At 48.6% G+C, this 19556-nt stretch overlaps 2 protein-coding genes and 2 long non-coding RNA genes across 7 annotated transcripts in view; 3 read left to right on the top strand and 1 right to left on the bottom strand.

Annotated features, from left to right (window-relative positions):
- The first annotated feature begins 3887 nt into the window (after positions 1-3887).
- On the top strand, positions 3888-7861 carry LOC127927260 (uncharacterized). The gene is made up of 14 exons (XM_052513370.1): positions 3888-3932; positions 4491-4520; positions 4552-4721; positions 4754-4787; positions 4822-4889; positions 4933-5918; positions 6157-6221; positions 6382-6415; positions 6586-6619; positions 6738-6923; positions 6986-7171; positions 7231-7354; positions 7414-7667; positions 7702-7861. The coding sequence occupies exons 1-14, from the start codon at positions 3888-3890 to the stop codon at positions 7859-7861; spliced, it is 2376 nt and encodes a 791-aa protein (XP_052369330.1).
- A 59-nt stretch (positions 7862-7920) lies between these two features.
- On the top strand, positions 7921-9336 carry LOC127927271 (uncharacterized). The gene is made up of 3 exons (XR_008126730.1): positions 7921-8133; positions 8519-8562; positions 9210-9336. It is a non-coding gene; the product is annotated as an uncharacterized LOC127927271 (long non-coding RNA).
- rab21 (RAB21, member RAS oncogene family) overlaps positions 9074-19556 on the bottom strand; it is a 44140-nt gene continuing 33657 nt past the window's right edge. The window contains exons 2-7 of the mRNA XM_052513395.1: positions 19420-19479; positions 16543-16650; positions 16171-16234; positions 11170-11224; positions 10787-10875; positions 9074-9598 (exon numbers count right to left, since the gene is read on the bottom strand). Of these exons, the coding sequence (XP_052369355.1) occupies positions 9456-9598; positions 10787-10875; positions 11170-11224; positions 16171-16234; positions 16543-16650; positions 19420-19479 (519 nt within the window). The 3' untranslated portion in view covers positions 9074-9455. The remainder of the gene's footprint in view (positions 9599-10786; positions 10876-11169; positions 11225-16170; positions 16235-16542; positions 16651-19419; positions 19480-19556) is intronic.
- Positions 11237-14017, top strand: LOC127927272 (uncharacterized). 4 transcript variants are annotated; one of them, XR_008126732.1, is made up of 4 exons: positions 11237-12739; positions 12954-13205; positions 13654-13765; positions 13894-14017. It is a non-coding gene; the product is annotated as an uncharacterized LOC127927272 (long non-coding RNA). The 4 variants fall into 4 exon arrangements; XR_008126734.1 differs by having other exon boundaries at positions 12926-13205; positions 13922-14017; XR_008126731.1 differs by having other exon boundaries at positions 12926-13205.

Genomic DNA, 19556 nt, shown 5'->3' with positions numbered 1-19556 from the left:
ATTACCCATTCATTCTGAAGCTATATAAATGCCAGTGTTCTGTTCAGGAGAGAGAAATTTGCTGGGAGGTCATTGCAGAGATTTTGCTATAGAGATTTTGCTATAGAGATTTTGCTGGGAGGTCATTGCAGAGATGTCAATGCAGAGATTTTGCTAGAGATTTTGCTGGGAGTTCATTGCTGAGAGTTGGTATGTTCTGTGAGTTTGTTGCTCAGAGCTTATTTGATGTCCTTTGTTTCTTAGTTAGTTTGTGAAGTTGTTTAATATTCTGTTTCATTTGTTCCCAGGGTGGAAGGGGAAGGCACGTAGGGAGTGCTTAGGCAAGAGGCCCGCGGGCATACATATACCCGTAGCATATTCGCTGTCTAGGCACACTAGGTAAGACCTGGGCGGACCACCCCCTGTATTTTGGTTAGGGCACCAGGTGGTGCTAAATTAGGTAAGTAGTGGGTAGGCAGGTAAGATAGAGGGGGGGGGGCTTTGAGATTTACTTTCTTTGCTTTGGTTCCTTCCAGCCCCTTTTCCCCATATTACCGAGTGAAGGAATAAAGTCCTTGTAAACGGTACCACATTCTGTCTGTTGTCATTCTTTCTTGCACCTACAGTCCATACCTTTTTCACTTCACGGAGAGTTTAGTTGTAGCAGGGTGTTGCGTTCCCTCTTCATAGAGGCGTGCGTAACGAGAGTAAATGCAGTAAATGGCAGACAGTAAAACACTCTCTGAAATACTTGCCGTGTTGACAGAATTCTTTATATTAAGAGAATGAAATGAACATATGTCTTATAAAAAGATATACGATGTAGAGTGCAGAAAGTCAGTCACAGACATGCTGTAACGGCTGTCGTGGGAAGAAGGTGAGGACCAAAGCGCAGCGTGGTTAGTGTTCATCTAATTTAATGAAAAAAACTGAACACTGAATAACAAAACAACAACCGAAACAGTTGTCTGGTGCAGAAACACACAGACTGAAAACAACCCACAAAACACAATGGAAAACAGGCTACCTAAATATGGTTCTCAATCAGGGACAACGATTGACAGCTGCCTCTGAATGAGAACCATACCAGGCCAAACACTTTGGAACTCGGTAGTGAGTGTTGCAACAGAAGACAGACAATGTTTACGCGTTACGTGCTTCAACACTCAGCGGTCCCATACTGTGAGCTTGTGTGGCCTACCACTTCGCGGCGGAGCCGTTGTTGCTCCTAGACGTTTCCACTTCACAACAGCACTTATATTTGAGAGGGGCAGCTCTAGCAGAGCATACAAGACGAACTAACTTGTTGGAAAAGTGGCATCCTATGACGGTGCCACGTTGAAAGTCACTGAGCTCTTCAGTAAGGCCATTCTACTGCCAGTGTTTGTCTATGGAGATTGCATGGCTGTGTGCTCGGTGTTATACACCTGTCAGCAACAGTTGGGGCTGAAATAGCCGAATCCACTCATTAAGGGGATTCACTATACACACAAAAGTATCTCAATAGTCAGCAGAATCACCCATTCGTATGGTTTAAATAACATGGGTAATATCTGAGTGGTGTAAATTGATATTTAGGTAGACTTCCACATTTGAGTTTTTTATTTAACCTTTATTTAACTAGGCAAGTCGGTTAAGAACAAATTCTTATTTACAATGACGGCCTACCCTGGCCAAACCCGGACAACGCTGGGCCAATTGTGCGCCGGCCTCTGGGACTCCCAATCACGGCCAGATGTAATACAGCCTGGATACAAACCAGGGACTGTAGTGACGCCTCTTGCACGGAGATGCAGTGCCTTAGACCGCTGCGCCACTTGGGAACAACCCAGCCTCTAGAACAACCCAAACCATGAAGACTGCTTCATTGAAGACTGAGCTTGTCAAATGTGTAGGGCAGGGCTGTCCAACCCTGTTCCCGGAGAGATACCCTCCTGTAGGTTTTAACTCCAACCCTGTTCCCGGAGAGATACCCTCCTGTAGGTTCACTCCAACCCCAGTTGTAACTAACCTGATTCAGTTTATCAACCAGCTAATTGTTATAATCAGGTGTGCTAGATTATGGTTGGAGAAAACCTACAGGACAGTAGATCTCTAGGAACAGGGTTGGAGTGAAAACCTACAGGACAGTAGATCTCTAGGAACAGGGTTGGAGTGAAAACCTACAGGACAGTAGATCTCTAGGAACAGGGTTGGAGTGAAAACCTACAGGACAGTAGATCTGCAGGAACAGGGTTGGAGTGAAAACCTACAGGACAGTAGATCTCTAGGAACAGGGGTTGGAGAGCCCTGGTGTAGGGGAATCTCTCTTTATCACGGTGTGGATACAGTATGTAGGTCTACCTGGTCACTGTATTAAGTCTTATGGAGACCAGAGGCTGTAGTGACTGGGTTTAACCAATCAGCACCATGTGGTTAATTCTTATGGAGACCAGAGGCTGTAGTGACTGGGTTTAACCAGTCAGCACCATATGACCAGAGGCTGTAGTGACTGGGTTTAACCAATCAGCACCATATGACCAGAGGCTGTAGTGACTGGGTTTAACCAGTCAGCACCATATGACCAGAGGCTGTAGTGACTGGGTTTAACCAGTCAGCACCATATGACCAGAGGCTGTAGTGACTGGGTTTAACCAGTCAGCACCATATGACCAGAGGCTGTAGTGACTGGGTTTAACCAGCAGCACCATATGACCAGAGGCTGTAGTGACTGGGTTTAACCAGTCAGCAAATGAAATGAAGCGTTTCATCCTGGTGCAGAATAAACCAGGGCAGAGTAGCACATCTGGGTTCAAACACAATACGATATCATTACCAACACTATACCATATCATGACCAATACTTCAGCTGTGACTGAGTTTGGAACTAAAAGTGTAAACCCTGCCTATCTGGCACAAGCAAACATTGTTGAATAGTCTTTGAACCCAGGTCTGTCGAGTAGAGACCAATCATGAATCTCTCCCCGTTTCCCTGCAGAAATCCACCATTGACATGTAATTAAATAACATGAGATCTGGAATGAAGTCTCCCTCCCCGTAGGTCTCCTCTTAGTGGAGCCGGCGCCGTTGGTATCGTCTCAGGAAGTTACACTTTTACAACATGTCCGCCTCCAATCAAAAAGCAGTAGAACATGTTCTCCTCCAATCAGAAGCAGTAGAACATGTCCTCCTCCAATCAAAAGCAGTAGAACATGTCCTCCTCCAATCAAAAGCAGTAGAACATGTCCTCCTCCAATCAAAAGCAGTAGAACATGTCCTCCTCCAATCAAAAGCAGTAGAACATGTCCTCCTCCAATCAGAAGCAGTAGAACATGTCCTCCAATCAGAAGCAGAAGAACATGTCCTCCTCCAATCAGAAGCAGAAGAACATGTCCTCCTCCAATCAGAAGCAGAAGAACATGTCCTCCTCCAATCAGAAGCAGAAGAACATGTCCTCCTCCAATCAGAAGCAGAAGAACATGTCCTCCTCCAATCAGAAGCAGAAGAACATGTCCTCCTCCAATCAGAAGCAGAAGAACATGTCCTCCTCCAATCAGAAGCAGTAGAACATGTTCTCCTCCAATCAGAAGCAGTAGAACATGTTCTCCTCCAATCAGAAGCAGTAGAACATGTCCTCCTCCAATCAAAAGCAGTAGAACATGTCCTCCTCCAATCAGAAGCAGTAGAACATGTCCTCCTCCAATCAGAAGCAGTAGAACATGTCCTCCTCCAATCAGAAGCAGTAGAACATGTCCTCCTCCAATCAGAAGCAGTAGAACATGTCCTCCTCCAATCAGAAGCAGTAGAACATGTCCTCCTCCAATCAGAAGCAGTAGAACATGTCCTCCTCCAATCAGAAGCAGTAGAACATGTCCTCCTCCAATCAGAAGCAGTAGAACATGTTCTCCTCCAATCAGAAGCAGTAGAACATGTCCTCCTCCAATCAGAAGCAGTGCATGACGACCGAACTCTATGTATTCTGAATATGTTTGAGTCTGTAGTGAAGCTTCAATTGTTTCATTAAAAATAAATGACGATGTATTTGACACCTATGTGTTGTAAATAGTTATAATTGTTCTATTACAAAACACACGACACGGCAGTTTAAAAAATTACAATTCCAGAAAGTGTGCTTTCATCCACAATTGTTATTTCATTTTACAATCATTAACAAGACTATTGTACACTTTTCTACACCTGCGTATCGTTTCCCCAAAGCTTGTAAAAAGCAGATAAAACATCCAACGTTATTCATACGTTTTTTTTGTGTTGTTTTTTTTAACAATGTATTTTTTTGTGTGTCATTTACATTTTTCACAGAGCAACTGGGCAAACAGTGGAACAGAAGCATTGATAGTGACGGGTCAGTGCAAAACACCTGCATTTTAAATCAGAGAGAAAGATCAAGAGAGAGGAGGGGAAGAGAGAACTGCCATTTTTCTGTTGTGGTTGTTGTTGAAAAAGCACAATGTCTGTATTCATAAAGGGTCTAAGAGCAGAAATGCTGATCTAGGATCAGTTTAGTCTTTTAGAACTTAAATCAACAAGCTTCAAGAACACAGGTGGGACTCCTACCGAGAAGCTTCAACACAGGTGGGACTCCTACCGAGAAGCTTCAAGAACACAGGTGGGACTCCTACCGAGAAGCTTCAAGAACACAGGTGGGACTCCTACCGAGAAGCTTCAAGAACACAGGTGGGACTCCTACCGAGAAGCTTCAAGAACACAGGTGGGACTCCTACCGAGAAGCTTAAAGAACACAGGTGGGACTCCTACCGAAGCTTAAAGAACACAGGTGGGACTCCTACCGAGAAGCTTCAAGAACACAGGTGGGACTCCTACCGAGAAGCTTAAAGAACACAGGTGGGACTCCTACCGAGAAGCTTCAAGAACACAGGTGGGACTCCTACCGAGAAGCTTCAAGAACACAGGTGGGACTCCTACCGAACTCCTACCGAAGCTTCAAGAACACAGGTGGGACTCCTACCGAGAAGCTTCAAGAACACAGGTGGGACTCCTACCGAGAAGCTTCAAGAACACAGGTGGGACTCCTACCGAGAAGCTTCAAGAACACAGGTGGGACTCCTACCGAGAAGCTTCAAGAACACAGGTGGGACTCCTACCGAGAAGCTTCAAGAACACAGGTGGGACTCCTACCGAGAAGCTTCAAGAACACAGGTGGGACTCCTACCGAGAAGCTTCAAGAACACAGGTGGGACTCCTACCGAGAAGCTTCAAGAACACAGGTGGGACTCCTACCGAGAAGCTTCAAGAACACAGGTGGGACTCCTACCGAGAAGCTTCAAGAACACAGGTGGGACTCCTACCGAGAAGCTTCAAGAACACAGGTGGGACTCCTACCGAGAAGCTTCAAGAACACAGGTGGGACTCCTACCGAGAAGCTTCAAGAACACAGGTGGGACTCCTACCGAGAAGCTTCAAGAACACAGGTGGGACTCCTACCGAGAAGCTTCAAGAACACAGGTGGGACTCCTACCGAGAAGCTTCAAGAACACAGGTGGGACTCCTACCGAGAAGCTTCAAGAACACAGGTGGGACTCCTACCGAGAAGCTTCAAGAACACAGGTGGGACTCCTACCGAGAAGCTTCAAGAACACAGGTGGGACTCCTACCGAGAAGCTTCAAGAACACAGGTGGGACTCCTACCGAGAAGCTTCAAGAACACAGGTGGGACTCCTACCGAGAAGCTTCAAGAACACAGGTGGGACTCCTACCGAGAAGCTTCAAGAACACAGGTGGGACTCCTACCGAGAAGCTTCAAGAACACAGGTGGGACTCCTACCGAGAAGCTTCAAGAACACAGGTGGGACTCCTACCGAGAAGCTTCAAGAACACAGGTGGGACTCCTACCGAGAAGCTTCAAGAACACAGGTGGGACTCCTACCGAGAAGCTTCAAGAACACAGGTGGGACTCCTACCGAGAAGCTTCAAGAACACAGGTGGGACTCCTACCGAGAAGCTTCATGAACACAGGTGGGACTCCTACCGAGAAGCTTCATGAACACAGGTGGGACTCCTACCGAGAAGCTTCATGAACACAGGTGGGACTCCTACCGAGAAGCTTCATGAACACAGGTGGGACTCCTACCGAGAAGCTTCATGAACACAGGTGGGACTCCTACCGAGAAGCTTCATGAACACAGGTGGGACTCCTACCGAGAAGCTTCATGAACACAGGTGGGACTCCTACCGAGAAGCTTCAAGAACACAGGTGGGACTCCTACCGAGAAGCTTCAACACAGGTGGGACTCCTACAGAGAAGCTTCAACACAGGTGGGACTCCTACAGAGAAGCTTCAACACAGGTGGGACTCCTACAGAGAAGCTTCACACAGGTGGGACTCCTACAGAGAAGCTTCATGAACACAGGTGGGACTCCTACAGAGAAGCTTCATGAACACAGGTGGGACTCCTACAGAGAAGCTTCATGAACACAGGTGGGACTCCTACCGAGAAGCTTCAAGAACACAGGTGGGACTCCTACCGAGAAGCTTCAAGAGGTGGGACACAGGAAGCTGGTGGGACTCCTACAGAGAAGCTTCAACACAGGTGGGACTCCTACAGAGAACACAGGTGGGACTCCTACCGAGAAGCTTCATGAACACAGGTGGGACTCCTACCGAGAAGCTTCATGAACACAGGTGGGACTCCTACCGAGAAGCTTCAGAACACAGGTGGGACTTCAAGAACACAGGTGGGACTCCTACCGAGAAGCTTCATGAACACAGGTGGGACTCCTACAGAGAAGCTTCAACACAGGTGGGACTCCTACAGAGAAGCTTCAACACAGGTGGGACTCCTACAGAGAAGCTTCAACACAGGTGGGACTCCTACAGAGAAGCTTCAACACAGGTGGGACTCCTACAGAGAAGCTTCAACACAGGTGGGACTCCTACAGAGAAGCTTCAACACAGGTGGGACTCCTACAGAGAAGCTTCAACACAGGTGGGACTCCTACAGAGAAGCTTCAACACAGGTGGGACTCCTACCGAGAAGCTTCAACACAGGTGGGACTCCTACCGAGAAGCTTCAACACAGGTGGGACTCCTACCGAGAAGCTTCAACACAGGTGGGACTCCTACCGAGAAGCTTCAACACAGGTGGGACTCCTACCGAGAAGCTTCAACACAGGTGGGACTCCTACCGAGAAGCTTCAACACAGGTGGGACTCCTACCGAGAAGCTTCAACACAGGTGGGACTCCTACCGAGAAGCAACACAGGTGGGACTCCTACCGAGAAGCTTCAACACAGGTGGGACTCCTACCGAGAAGCTTCAACACAGGTGGGACTCCTACCGAGAAGCTTCAACACAGGTGGGACTCCTACCGAGAAGCTTCAACACAGGTGGGACTCCTACCGAGAAGCTTCAACACAGGTGGGACTCCTACCGAGAAGCTTCACAGGTGGGACTCCTACCGAGAAGCTTCAACACAGGTGGGACTCCTACCGAGAAGCTTCAACACAGGTGGGACTCCTACCGAGAAGCTTCAACACAGGTGGGACTCCTACCGAGAAGCTTCAACACAGGTGGGACTCCTACCGAGAAGCTTCAACACAGGTGGGACTCCTACCGAGAAGCTTCAACACAGGTGGGACTCCTACCGAGAAGCTTCAACACAGGTGGGACTCCTACCGAGAAGCTTTATGAACACAGGTGGGACTCCTACCGAGAAGCTTTATGAACACAGGTGGGACTCCTACCGAGAAGCTTTATGAACACAGGCCAAGAAAAGAGCTGGATGATGGAATCAAAGGGCTTTCACCACTTCACCACCACAGAAGAAGAAGCAGTACCAAGGGCTTGGACACATTTCCATACAACATGTACATTAGTTTATCAACAATAAAGAAAGATCAGGTTGTTCTTTTCTTCTTTCTCTAAAGTGAAACAAAATGAAGCCTTCAGAGACGGATCACCCCATCATGCACATTATCCTCACGTCTGGGGTATGACTGTTTATGATTTAGAATTTAGTACGGTCTGTTGGTTTGTGTTCATTTGAGAGAGGTGGGGACAGTGTGTGAGTGTGTATTTCACACTAGTGTGTTAGAAGTCCATCTGCTAGTTTGTAGAAAGACTGAGGAGAGGCAGATTCATTCCTTCCATGTTCTCTTCATCACTCAGAGGTCTCATATGGATGGGTCAGGAGGGGGGTCAGAGGTCTCATATGGATGGGGCAGGAGGGGGGTCAGAGGTCTCATATGGATGGGTCAGGAGGGGGGTCAGAGGTCTCATATGGATGGGTCAGGAGGGGGTCAGAGGTCTCATATGGATGGGTCAGGAGGGGGGGAGGGGGTCAGAAGTCTCATATGGATGGGTCAGGAGGGTGGGGTCAGAGGTCTCATATGGATGGGTCAGGAGGGGGGTCAGAGGTCTCATATGGATGGGTCAGGAGGGGGGGTCAGAGGTCTCATATGGATGGGTCAGGAGGGGGGGGTCAGAGGTCTCATATGGATGGGTCAGGAGGGGGGGTCAGAGGTCTCATATGGATGGGTCAGGAGGGGGGGGGTCAGAGGTCTCATATGGATGGGTCAGGAGGGGGTCAGAGGTCTCATATGGATGGGTCAGGAGGGGGGTCAGAGGTCTCATATGGATGGGTCAGGAGGGGGGTCAGAGGTCTCATATGGATGGGTCAGGAGGGTGGGGTCAGAGGTCTCATATGGATGGGTCGGGGGGTGGGGTCAGAGGTCTCATATGGATGGGTCAGGAGGGGGGTCAGAGGTCTCATATGGATGGGTCAGGAGGGGGGTCAGAGGTCTCATATGGATGGGTCGGGGGGTCAGAGGTCTCATATGGATGGGTCAGGAGGGGGGGGTCAGAGGTCTCATATGGATGGGTCAGGGGGGTGTCAGAGGTCTCATATGGATGGGTCAGGGGGTGTCAGAGGTCTCATATGGATGGGTCAGGAGGGGTGTCAGAGGTCTCATATGGATGGGTCAGGAGGGGGGGTCAGAGGTCTCATATGGATGGGTCAGGGGGGGGTCAGAGGTCTCATATGGATGGGTCAGGAGGGGGGTCAGAGGTCTCATATGGATGGGTCAGGAGGGGGGTCAGAGGTCTCATATGGATGGGTCAGGAGGGGGGTCAGAGGTCTCATATGGATGGGTCAGGAGGGGGGGTCAGAGGTCTCATATGGATGGGTCAGGAGGGGGGGTCAGAGGTCTCATATGGATGGGTCAGGAGGGGGGGGTCAGAGGTCTCATATGGATGGGTCAGGGGGGGGTCAGAGGTCTCATATGGATGGGTCAGGAGGGGGGGTGTCAGAAGTCTTATATGAATGAATATTACAGTATAAAGAATGGTATATAAGCACATTGTTCCACAGAGAGAGAAGTGTAGTGAGTAAAGTGGATGACGACTCAGAGGGAGAACAGCAGTCTTCATGTCATAATGAGGGAGATGAGAGGGGAGGCAACAGTCCTGGTTGCTTAAGGGGGGGAAAGAGGGAGGATGGGGTAAGTTGGGACGTGGGGGGTTAAGCGGATGAGCAGCAGCCCCCCGCGGCCGTGGCGGCTTGAGGGTCATCGTCCACGATCTGTACCCCCCTTCGTGATGTCGTTGACTGGCTGGCTCCGTTACCCTTAGCCCTCTCCTCTGCTTGGGCCGTCTCCATCATTCCTGTCAATGAGAGGGAGACGAGAGGGAGAGTCAGTACTGTGGGAGACGAGAGGGAGAGTCAGTACTGTGGGGAGACGAGAGGGAGAGTCAGTACTGTGGGGAGACGAGGTCCTACCAACAAGAGGGAGAGTCACTACTGTGGGGAGACGAAGTCCTACCAACAAGAGGGAGAGTCAGTACTGTGGGGAGAGGGAGAGTCAGTACTGTGGGGAGACAAAGTCCTACCAACAAGAGGGAGAGTCAGTACTGTGGGGAGACGAGAGGGAGAGTCAGTACTGTGGGGAGACGAGAGGGAGTCAGTACTGTGGGAGACGAGAGGGAGAGTCAGTACTGTGGGGAGACGAGAGGGAGTCAGTACTGTGGGAGACGAGAGGGAGTCAGTACTGTGGGGAGACGAGAGGAGAGAGTCAGTACTGTGGGGAGACGAGAGGGAGAGTCAGTACTGTGGGGAGACGAGAGGGAGAGTCAGTACTGTGGGAGACGAGAGGGAGAGTCAGTACTGTGGGGAGACGAGAGGGAGTCAGTACTGTGGGAGACGAGAGGGAGAGTCAGTACTGTGGGGAGACGAGAGGGAGTCAGTACTGTGGGGAGACGAGAGGGAGAGTCAGTACTGTGGGGAGACGAGAGGGAGAGTCAGTACTGTGGGGAGACGAGAGGGAGAGTCAGTACTGTGGGGAGACGAGAGGGAGAGTCAGTACTGTGGGGAGACGAGAGGGAGAGTCAGTACTGTGGGGAGAGACGAGAGGGAGTCAGTACTGTGGGGAGACGAGAGGGAGTCAGTACTGTGGGAGACGAGAGGGGGAGTCAGTACTGTGGGGAGACGAGAGGGAGTCAGTACTGTGGGAGACGAGAGGGAGAGTCAGTACTGTGGGGAGACAGTACTGTGGGGAGACAGTCCTACCAACAAAAGCTGGAAGTCCTTACAACCAAGAAAAGCCAAACATCCTACAAACAAAAAGCTTTATAAGTCCAAGCTACAAAAATCAGAAGTCCAATCTACAAAAATCAAAGTCCTACCAACAAAAATCAAAGTCCTACCAACAAAAATCAAAGTCCTACCAACAAAAATCAAAGTCCTACCACTTGAAATGATTATATTATAATGGACCAAGTATTTTATTTTTGTCTGAACCCGGAGCCATTCCATTCATCATCACTAGTCCATAACATGTGAGAACGGCTGCTTACTTTTACACAAGTCAAGGAAGAGTTCCTCTATCCCCTTGTTTAGTTTGGCTGATGTGTGATAGTGTTTTGCCCCCACCGACTCTGCATACCTGTGGAGGAGAGGAATCCACAGAGAAACACACACCGATCCGTTAGAACAAATCACCATTCCATTGTCAACACTCACAGACAAAATGGGTTTTAGTTATCAATATTCCAACCAAATCACCATTCCATTCAACGTTCACATAACAAAAAGAAGACTGTGGACTTCATGTTTAGACACCGTTATGAAAAAGGTATTGGCAAAGCAGTACAGCACCATAAGCTGATAAGACTGAACACCCCCTGCTGTACAAGGTCTCTCTACGGTACAGTTACAGGAGAAGAGTGACAAAACGAACCCTTCTGCCTCTTCAACTGATACATGTCTCTCCTTCTCCAGATCTACTTTATTACCTAAAGAGAAGAACAAAGAGAATGTATTAGTTTAGAGATCACATACGGTATATTTAAACATTAGCACCACCAACTGTACGTCTAGTTGATCGAAGGCACACTTTATTTAACCAGGAAGAGACCATGGAGGTTAGAACACTCATGTGACAGCGTTAGTTTAACTCATGATCTACAATGCAGAAGTCAATGACCACCACACACAATTACACCAAATTGCATTTTTGTTCAGTGTGCACACACATGTGTGTAGGTATGAAATATGTGTGTGTGTGTACACACACACACACACACACACAGAACAAAAACATAAAATGCAATATTTAAAGTGTTGGTCCCATGTCTCAACAGCTGAAATAAAAGAACGCAGAAATGTTCCACACTGACAAAAAGTGTATTTCTCTCAAATTTTGTGCACAAATGTATTTACATTCCTGTTAGTGAACATTTCTCCTTTTCCAAGATAATCCATCCACCTCACAGGTGTGGCATATCAAGAAGCTGATTAAACTCCATTATCATTACATAGGTGCACCTTGTGCTGGGGACAATAAAGGGCCAGTCTAAAAAGAATTGCAGTTGTCACACAACACCACAGACGTTAAGGGATAAAATCGGTTGACCAATATGTGATTATTATTATCTGACCCTGCAGGTCATCTATGAACATTTGAACATCTTGGCCACGTTCTGTTATAATCTCCACCCGGCACAGCCAGAAGAGGACTGGCCACCCCAGATAGCCTGGTTCCTCTAAGTTTCTTCCTCGGTTCTGACCTTTCTAGGGAGTTTTTCCTAGCCACCGTGCTTCTATATCTGCATTGCTTGCTGTTTGGGGTTTTAGGCTGAGTTTCTGTAAAGTACTTTGTGACATCGGCTGATGCAAAAAGGGCTTTATAAATACATTTGATTGATTGACCAATATATATAATTATTATGTATACACACACAATATATATATATACATACATATACACACACACACACACACACACACGCTGATATGAGTCTTTTACAAAAATATTTGTATCTTTATTCCACAGCTAACGCGCAGATATTATATAGATAGAATAAACAAATCCGTCTGAAGAGGGCGCTCTATGGACAGCTCACTGAGCATCATTCAGCTCTACGTCACAACGTGAGAAACAGTAGCCATGGTGACTTGACAGTGAGTAGTTTTCCACAGCCAGCGACAGCATATTTGAATAAGTAAATAAAGTACACTTCACCAAGCAGCCCTGTCCTTATCACATCTTTCACTTCGTTAATGTTAGCCTAGCTAGCCAGCAAGGTGGTAGTTAGCCTAGCTAGCCAGCAAGGTGGTAGTTAGCCTAGCTAGCCAGCAAGGTGGTAGTTAGCCTAGCTAGCCAGCAAGGTGGTAGTTAGCCTAGCTAGCCAGCAAGGTGGTAGTTAGCCTAGCTAGCCAGCAAGGTGGTAGTTAGCCTAGCTAGCCAGCAAGGTGGTAGTTAGCCTAGCTAGCCAGCAAGGTGGTAGTTAGCCTAGCTAGCCAGCAAGGTAGTTAGCCTAGCTAGCCAGCAAGGTAGTTAGCCTAGCTAGCCAGCAAGGTAGTTAGCCTAGCTAGCCAGCAAGGTAGTTAGCCTAGCTAGCCAGCAAGGTAGTTAGCCTAGCTAGCCAGCAAGGTAGTTAGCCTAGCTAGCCAGCAAGGTGGTAGTTAGCCTAGCTAGCTAGCTAGCCAGCAAGGTGGTAGTTAGCCTAGCTAGCCAGCAAGGTGGTAGTTAGCCTAGCTAGCCAGCAAGGTGGTAGTTAGCCTAGCTAGCCAGCAAGGTGGTAGTTAGCCTAGCTAGCCAGCAAGGTGGTAGTTAGCCTAGCTAGCCAGCAAGGTGGTAGTTAGCCTAGCTAGCCAGCAAGGTGGTAGTTAGCCTAGCTAGCCAGCAAGGTGGTAGTTAGCCTAGCTAGCCAGCAAGGTGGTAGTTAGCCTAGCTAGCCAGCAAGGTGGTAGTTAGCCTAGCTAGCCAGCAAGGTGGTAGTTAGCCTTAGCCAGCAAGGTGGTAGCCAGCAAGGTGGTAGCCAGCAAGGTGGTAGTTAGCCTAGCTAGCCAGCAAGGTAGTTAGCCTAGCTAGCCAGCAAGGTAGTTAGCCTAGCTAGCCAGCAAGGTAGTTAGCCTAGCTAGCCAGCAAGGTAGTTAGCCTAGCTAGCCAGCAAGGTAGTTAGCCTAGCTAGCCAGCAAGGTAGTTAGCCTAGCTAGCCAGCAAGGTAGTTAGCCTAGCTAGCCAGCAAGGTAGTTAGCCTAGCTAGCCAGCAAGGTAGTTAGCCTAGCTAGCCAGCAAGGTAGTTAGCCTAGCTAGCCAGCAAGGTATTTAGCCTAGCTAGCCAGCAAGGTAGTTAGCCTAGCTAGCCAGCAAGGTGGTAGCCTTAGCCAGCTGGTAGCCAGCAAGGTGGTAGTTAGCCAGCAGCTGGTAGCCAGCAAGGTGGTAGTTAGCCTAGCTAGCCAGCAAGGTGGTAGTTAGCCTAGCTAGCCAGCAAGGTGGTAGTTAGCCTAGCTAGCCAGCAAGGTGGTAGTTAGCCTAGCTAGCCAGCAAGGTAGTTAGCCTAGCTAGCCAGCAAGGTAGTTAGCCTAGCTAGCCAGCAAGGTGGTAGTTAGCCTAGCTAGCCAGCAAGGTAGTTAGCCTAGCTAGCCAGCAAGGTAGTTAGCCTAGCTAGCCAGCAAGGTGGTAGTTAGCCTAGCTAGCCAGCAAGGTGGTAGTTAGCCTAGCTAGCCAGCAAGGTGGTAGTTAGCCTAGCTAGCCAGCAAGGTGGTAGTTAGCCTAGCTAGCCAGCAAGGTGGTAGTTAGCCTAGCTAGCCAGCAAGCCGGTAGTTAGCCTAGCTAGCCAGCAAGGTATTTAGCCTGCATCTCAATGCCTAGGTTGTGAACAGTGCAGTTTCAGATTGACTTTGAGACCTTCTTGGTTATTAGTGTGCTTGTGGTGTTTCAGCACAGACACCTCTGCATTCTTATGCACTGCCATAGATAAATATTTGTCTAAGTTGTACCTAAGGTAAACTGAACAACGGTTTTGTATTTACTTTCGTATTTATTTAGGATATAGTAGCTTTTTGGTGGTTCTTGTAAACAACAAATAAAATGTTCTTAAATTATGCATTATTTTAAATTTTTCGTTTAGAAATCATAATTTTGAGTATCTGTTAAACCTTTAGAAAACAATTTGTGAGAAAAGGTGTGTTTTTCATGCCACATCTAAAAACCAATATCAAAATCGGTGACTTTTGCCTCCCTAAAATCAGTGTCGGAACCACAAATCCCATACGGGTCGGGTTCCAGTTAAGATATCACATAAATATTGAGGAGGATGTAACCCCAACAATGTCAACAATGATCTACTCCGTGCAACTCGTCCTGCATTTGAAAGGTTCCCTGGCTGCTGGTCGGAGAAGACTGAACGTCAGGGTTGAAAGTTGTAGGCGTTGACATTTCAGAGGGAGAGAACAACGGGATGTGTCTGGAGCACATTGAGCTGTCCGACAGATGGTCTTATGTGACTGAAATTTGGAGGCAAGAGAATATCAGAGACAAACAAACTATATTCTAGACTCCCTCCATCCTGGCAACATTAAGAAATAATTAGGATTTCTTTTCAATTGCAGTGCCCCGTAACTAAACTAAATTCTCCACGCCACTTTTTAAAATTATTTTTTTAACCTTTATTTAACCTTTATTTTACTAGGCAAGTCAGTTAAGAACAAATTCTTATTTTCAATGACGGCCTAGGAACAGTGGGTTAACTGCCTGTTCAGGGGCAGAACGACAGATTTTTACCTTGTCAGCTCGGTGATTCGAACTTGCAACCTTTTGGTTACTAGTCCAACGCTCTAACCACTAGGCCACCCCTCGCCTCTAACCACTAGGCCACCCCTCGCCTCTAACCACTAGGCCACCCCTCGCCTAGTGGTTATAGGCCACCCCTCGCCTAGTGGTTATAGGCCACCCCTCGCCTAGTGGTTATAGGCCACCCCCCCGCCTCTAACCACTAGGCCACCCCCCGCCTCTAACCACTAGGCCACCCCCCCGCCTCTAACCACTAGGCCACTAGGCCACCCCCCGCCTCTAACCACTAGGCCACCCCCCGCCTCTAACCACTAGGCCACCCCCCGCCTCTAACCACTAGGCCACCCCCCGCCTCCACCCCCCTCTAACCACTAGCCACCCCCCGCCTAACCACTAGGCCACCCCCCGCCTCTAACCACTAGGCCACCCCCCGCCTCTAACCACTAGGCCACCCCCCGCCTCTAACCACTAGGCCACCCCCCCGCCTCTAACCACTAGGCCACCCCCCCGCCTCTAACCACTAGGCCACCCCCCCTCTAACCACTAGGCCTCTAACCACTAGGCCACCCCCCGCCTCTAACCACTAGGCCACCCCCCGCCTCTAACCACTAGGCCACCCCCCGCCTCTAACCACTAGGCCACCCCCCGCCTCTAACCACTAGGCCACCCCCCGCCTCTAACCACTAGGCCACCCCCCGCCTCTAACCACTAGGCCACCCCCCGCCTCTAACCACTAGGCCACCCCCCGCCTCTAACCACTAGGCCACCCCCCGCCTCTAACCACTAGGCCACCCCCCGCCTCTAACCACTAGGCCACCCCCGCCTCTAACCACTAGGCCACCCCCCACCCCCGCCTCTAACCACTAGGCCACCCCCCGCCTCTAACCACTAGGCCACCCCCGCCTCTAACCACTAGGCCACCCCCGCCTCTAACCACTAGGCCACCCCCCGCCTCTAACCACTAGGCCACCCCCGCCTCTAACCACTAGGCCACCCCTCGCCTCTAACCACTAGGCCACCCCTTGCCTCTAACCACTAGGCCACCCCCCGCCTCTAACCACTAGGCCACCCTACCCAAGATGGATCCATTTACAGGGTGAAATGTGATAAACTATAAAAGAAGTGTTGAAAAGTGAAAAGCTATGGTCTGCAATAACTTACCTACTATACATAAACAAATCTCATTCCCCAACATTTTCCTCAATTCTTTGACCCAGTTTTTCACCTACAAAGCAAAGACATTACATTTCAGATCGATTTACAGTTCAAGAAAACAACATTTCAACATTAGAACACAGAGACACCGATGCAAATTAAATATGAATATCAAAAGAAACCATTTTCCATAATAATATATCTTGACATTTCTATGTTACTCATTTTTTAAATGATGTTCTTCTCTCCAGAGAGCTGTGTTCCTAATAGCACCCCGTTTCCCTATGGGCCCTGGTTAAATGTAGTGCACTGTATAGGGAATAGGGTACTCTTTGGGACACGGCTCTCCGCTGTTCTCTCTGAGGAGATCATAGCCACCTTCTGGAAAGAGTCCTCATCTGTGATGTCATAGACCAATATGGCTCCGTTGGAGTCTCTGTAGTAGATGGGACCTAAGGCGTGGAAGCGCTCCTGACCTGCTGTATCCTGGGGAGGAGAAAGAGCGAGAGAGAGTCCACTGTTCAAGCCTCTGGAAAAAGACTGTTTGACATGGACAGTGACTGGCGACAGTTTGGTGGTGAGAACAACATTACACACCAGGAAGAAACACCTGCAAGCCAGACTGATTCAGACAAATAATGTCAACGATGCATCTCTCCCTGCCTGCAACAGACTGACCCAAATCAGAATGGATGCCGAATTCCTGTTCCTATTGCATCAAATGATGCAGGACCATATGTTACAGGACAGAGAGAGATCACTGCAGGACCATATGTTACAGGACAGAGAGAGATCACTGCAGGACCATATGTTACAGGACAGAGAGAGATCACTGCAGGACCATATGTTACAGGACAGAGAGAGATCACTGCAGGACCATATGTTACAGGACAGAGAGAGATCACTGCAGGACCATATGTTATAGGACAGAGAGAGATCACTGCAGGACCATATGTTATAGGACAGAGAGAGATCACTGCAGGACCATATGTTATAGGACAGAGATCACTGCAGGACCATATGTTACAGGACAGAGAGATCACTGCAGGACCATATGTTACAGGAGATCAGAGAGACAGGACAGAGAGAGATCACTGCAGGACCATATGGTACAGGACAGAGAGAGATCACTGCAGGACCATATGGTACAGGACAGAGAGAGATCACTGCAGGACCATATGTTACAGGACAGAGAGAGATCACTGCAGGACCATATGTTACAGGACAGAGAGAGATCACTGCAGGACCATATGTTACAGGACAGAGAGAGATCACTGCAGGACCATATGTTACAGGACAGAGAGAGATCACTGCAGGACCATATGTTACAGGACAGAGAGAGATCACTGCAGGACCATATGTTACAGGACAGAGAGAGATCACTGCAGGACCATATGTTACAGGACAGAGAGAGATCACTGCAGGACCATATGTTACAGGACAGAGAGAGATCACTGCAGGACCATATGTTACAGGACAGAGAGAGATCACTGCAGGACCATATGTTACAGGACAGAGAGAGATCACTGCAGGACCATATGTTACAGGACAGAGAGAGATCACTGCAGGACCATATGTTACAGGACAGAGAGAGATCACTGCAGGACCATATGTTACAGGACAGAGAGAGATCACTGCAGGACCATATGTTACAGGACAGAGAGAGATCACTGCAGGACCATATGTTACAGGACAGAGAGAGATCACTGCAGGACCATATGTTACAGGACAGAGAGAGATCACTGCAGGACCATATGTTATAGGACAGAGAGAGGAGATCACTGCAGGACCATATGTTATAGGACAGAGAGAGGAGATCACTGCAGGACCATATGTTATATGACAGAGAGAGGAGATCACTGCAGGACCATATGTTATATGACAGAGAGAGGAGATCACTGCAGGACCATATGTTATAGGACAGAGAGAGGAGATCACTGCAGGACCATATGTTACAGGACAGAGAGAGATCACTGCAGGACCATATGTTACAGGACAGAGAGAGATCACTGCAGGACCATATGTTACAGGACAGAGAGAGATCACTGCAGGACCATATGTTACAGGACAGAGAGAGATCACTGCAGGACCATATGTTATAGAACAGAGAGAGGAGATCACTGCAGGACCATATGTTATAGGACAGAGAGAGGAGATCACTGCAGGACCATATGTTATAGGACAGAGAGAGATCACTGCAGGACCATATGTTACAGGACAGAGAGAGATCACTGCAGGACCATATGTTATAGGACAGAGAGAGATCACTGCAGGACCATATGTTACAGGACAGAGAGAGATCACTGCAGGACCATATGTTACAGGACAGAGAGAGATCACTGCAGGACCATATGTTATAGAACAGAGAGAGGAGATCACTGCAGGACCATATGTTATAGAACAGAGAGAGGAGATCACTGCAGGACCATATGTTATAGGACAGAGAGAGGAGATCACTGCAGGACCATATGTTATAGGACAGAGAGAGATCACTGCAGGACCATATGTTACAGGACAGAGAGAGATCACTGCAGGACCATATGTTATAGGACAGGGAGAGATCACTGCAGGACCATATGTTATAGGACAGAGAGAGATCACTGCAGGACCATATGTTATAGGACAGAGAGAGATCACTGCAGGACCATATGTTATAGGACAGAGAGAGATCACTGCAGGACCATATGTTATAGGACAGAGAGAGATCACTGCAGGACCATATGTTATAGGACAGGGAGAGATCACTGCAGGACCATATGTTATAGGACAGAGAGAGATCACTGCAGGACCATATGTTATAGGACAGAGAGAGATCACTGCAGGACCATATGTTACAGGACAGAGAGAGATCACTGCAGGACCATATGTTACAGGACAGAGAGAGATCACTGCAGGACCATATGTTACCGGACAGAGAGAGAGATCACTGCAGGACCATATGTTACAGAACAGAGAGAGATCACTGCAGGACCATATGTTACAGGACAGAGAGAGATCACTGCAGGACCATATGTTACAGGACAGAGAGAGATCACTGCAGGACCATATGTTACAGGACAGAGAGAGATCACTGCAGGACCATATGTTACAGGACAGAGAGATCACTGCAGGACCACATCATTTCTTCGAGGAGGAACAGGAAGTCAAAGCAGATGAAGGGATCTACATCCGGTTCCCCATATGAGCTCTGGTCAAAAGCAGTGCACCATGTAGGGAACAGGATGCCATTTGGCACAGAGAGAGAGAGGGCCTTACCCATATGGCCAGGTTCACCCTCTTCCCTGTGATGTTGAGCTTCTTGGTGAGGAAGGACGCCTGGAAGAGACAAAACACATTAAGTCTTGTGTCTGCAGAAACACACACAGTAACAGGCCCTGTTTTAACTGACACAG

The sequence above is a fragment of the Oncorhynchus keta genome, unplaced genomic scaffold (genome assembly GCF_023373465.1).
Source record: "Oncorhynchus keta strain PuntledgeMale-10-30-2019 unplaced genomic scaffold, Oket_V2 Un_scaffold_1044_pilon_pilon, whole genome shotgun sequence".
Lineage (NCBI taxonomy): Eukaryota > Metazoa > Chordata > Actinopteri > Salmoniformes > Salmonidae > Oncorhynchus > Oncorhynchus keta.
Note: the sequence above shows the minus strand (reverse complement) of the source record. Positions and strands in the feature narration are given on the sequence as shown.

What these genes read in the sequence shown, in the direction of transcription:
- LOC127927260 (XM_052513370.1), top strand. Translation starts at nt 3,888, where the DNA reads ATGTCCTCCTCCAATCAGAAGCAGTGCATGACGACCGAACTCTAT. An exon ending in GAGAAGCTTCAAGAACACAG is followed by an intron (nt 5,919 to 6,156) that starts GTGGGACTCCTA and finishes TCATGAACACAG; the next exon opens with GTGGGACTCCTACCGAGAAG. An exon ending in ACCGAGAAGCTTCAACACAG is followed by an intron (nt 7,355 to 7,413) that starts GTGGGACTCCTA and finishes GCTTCAACACAG; the next exon opens with GTGGGACTCCTACCGAGAAG.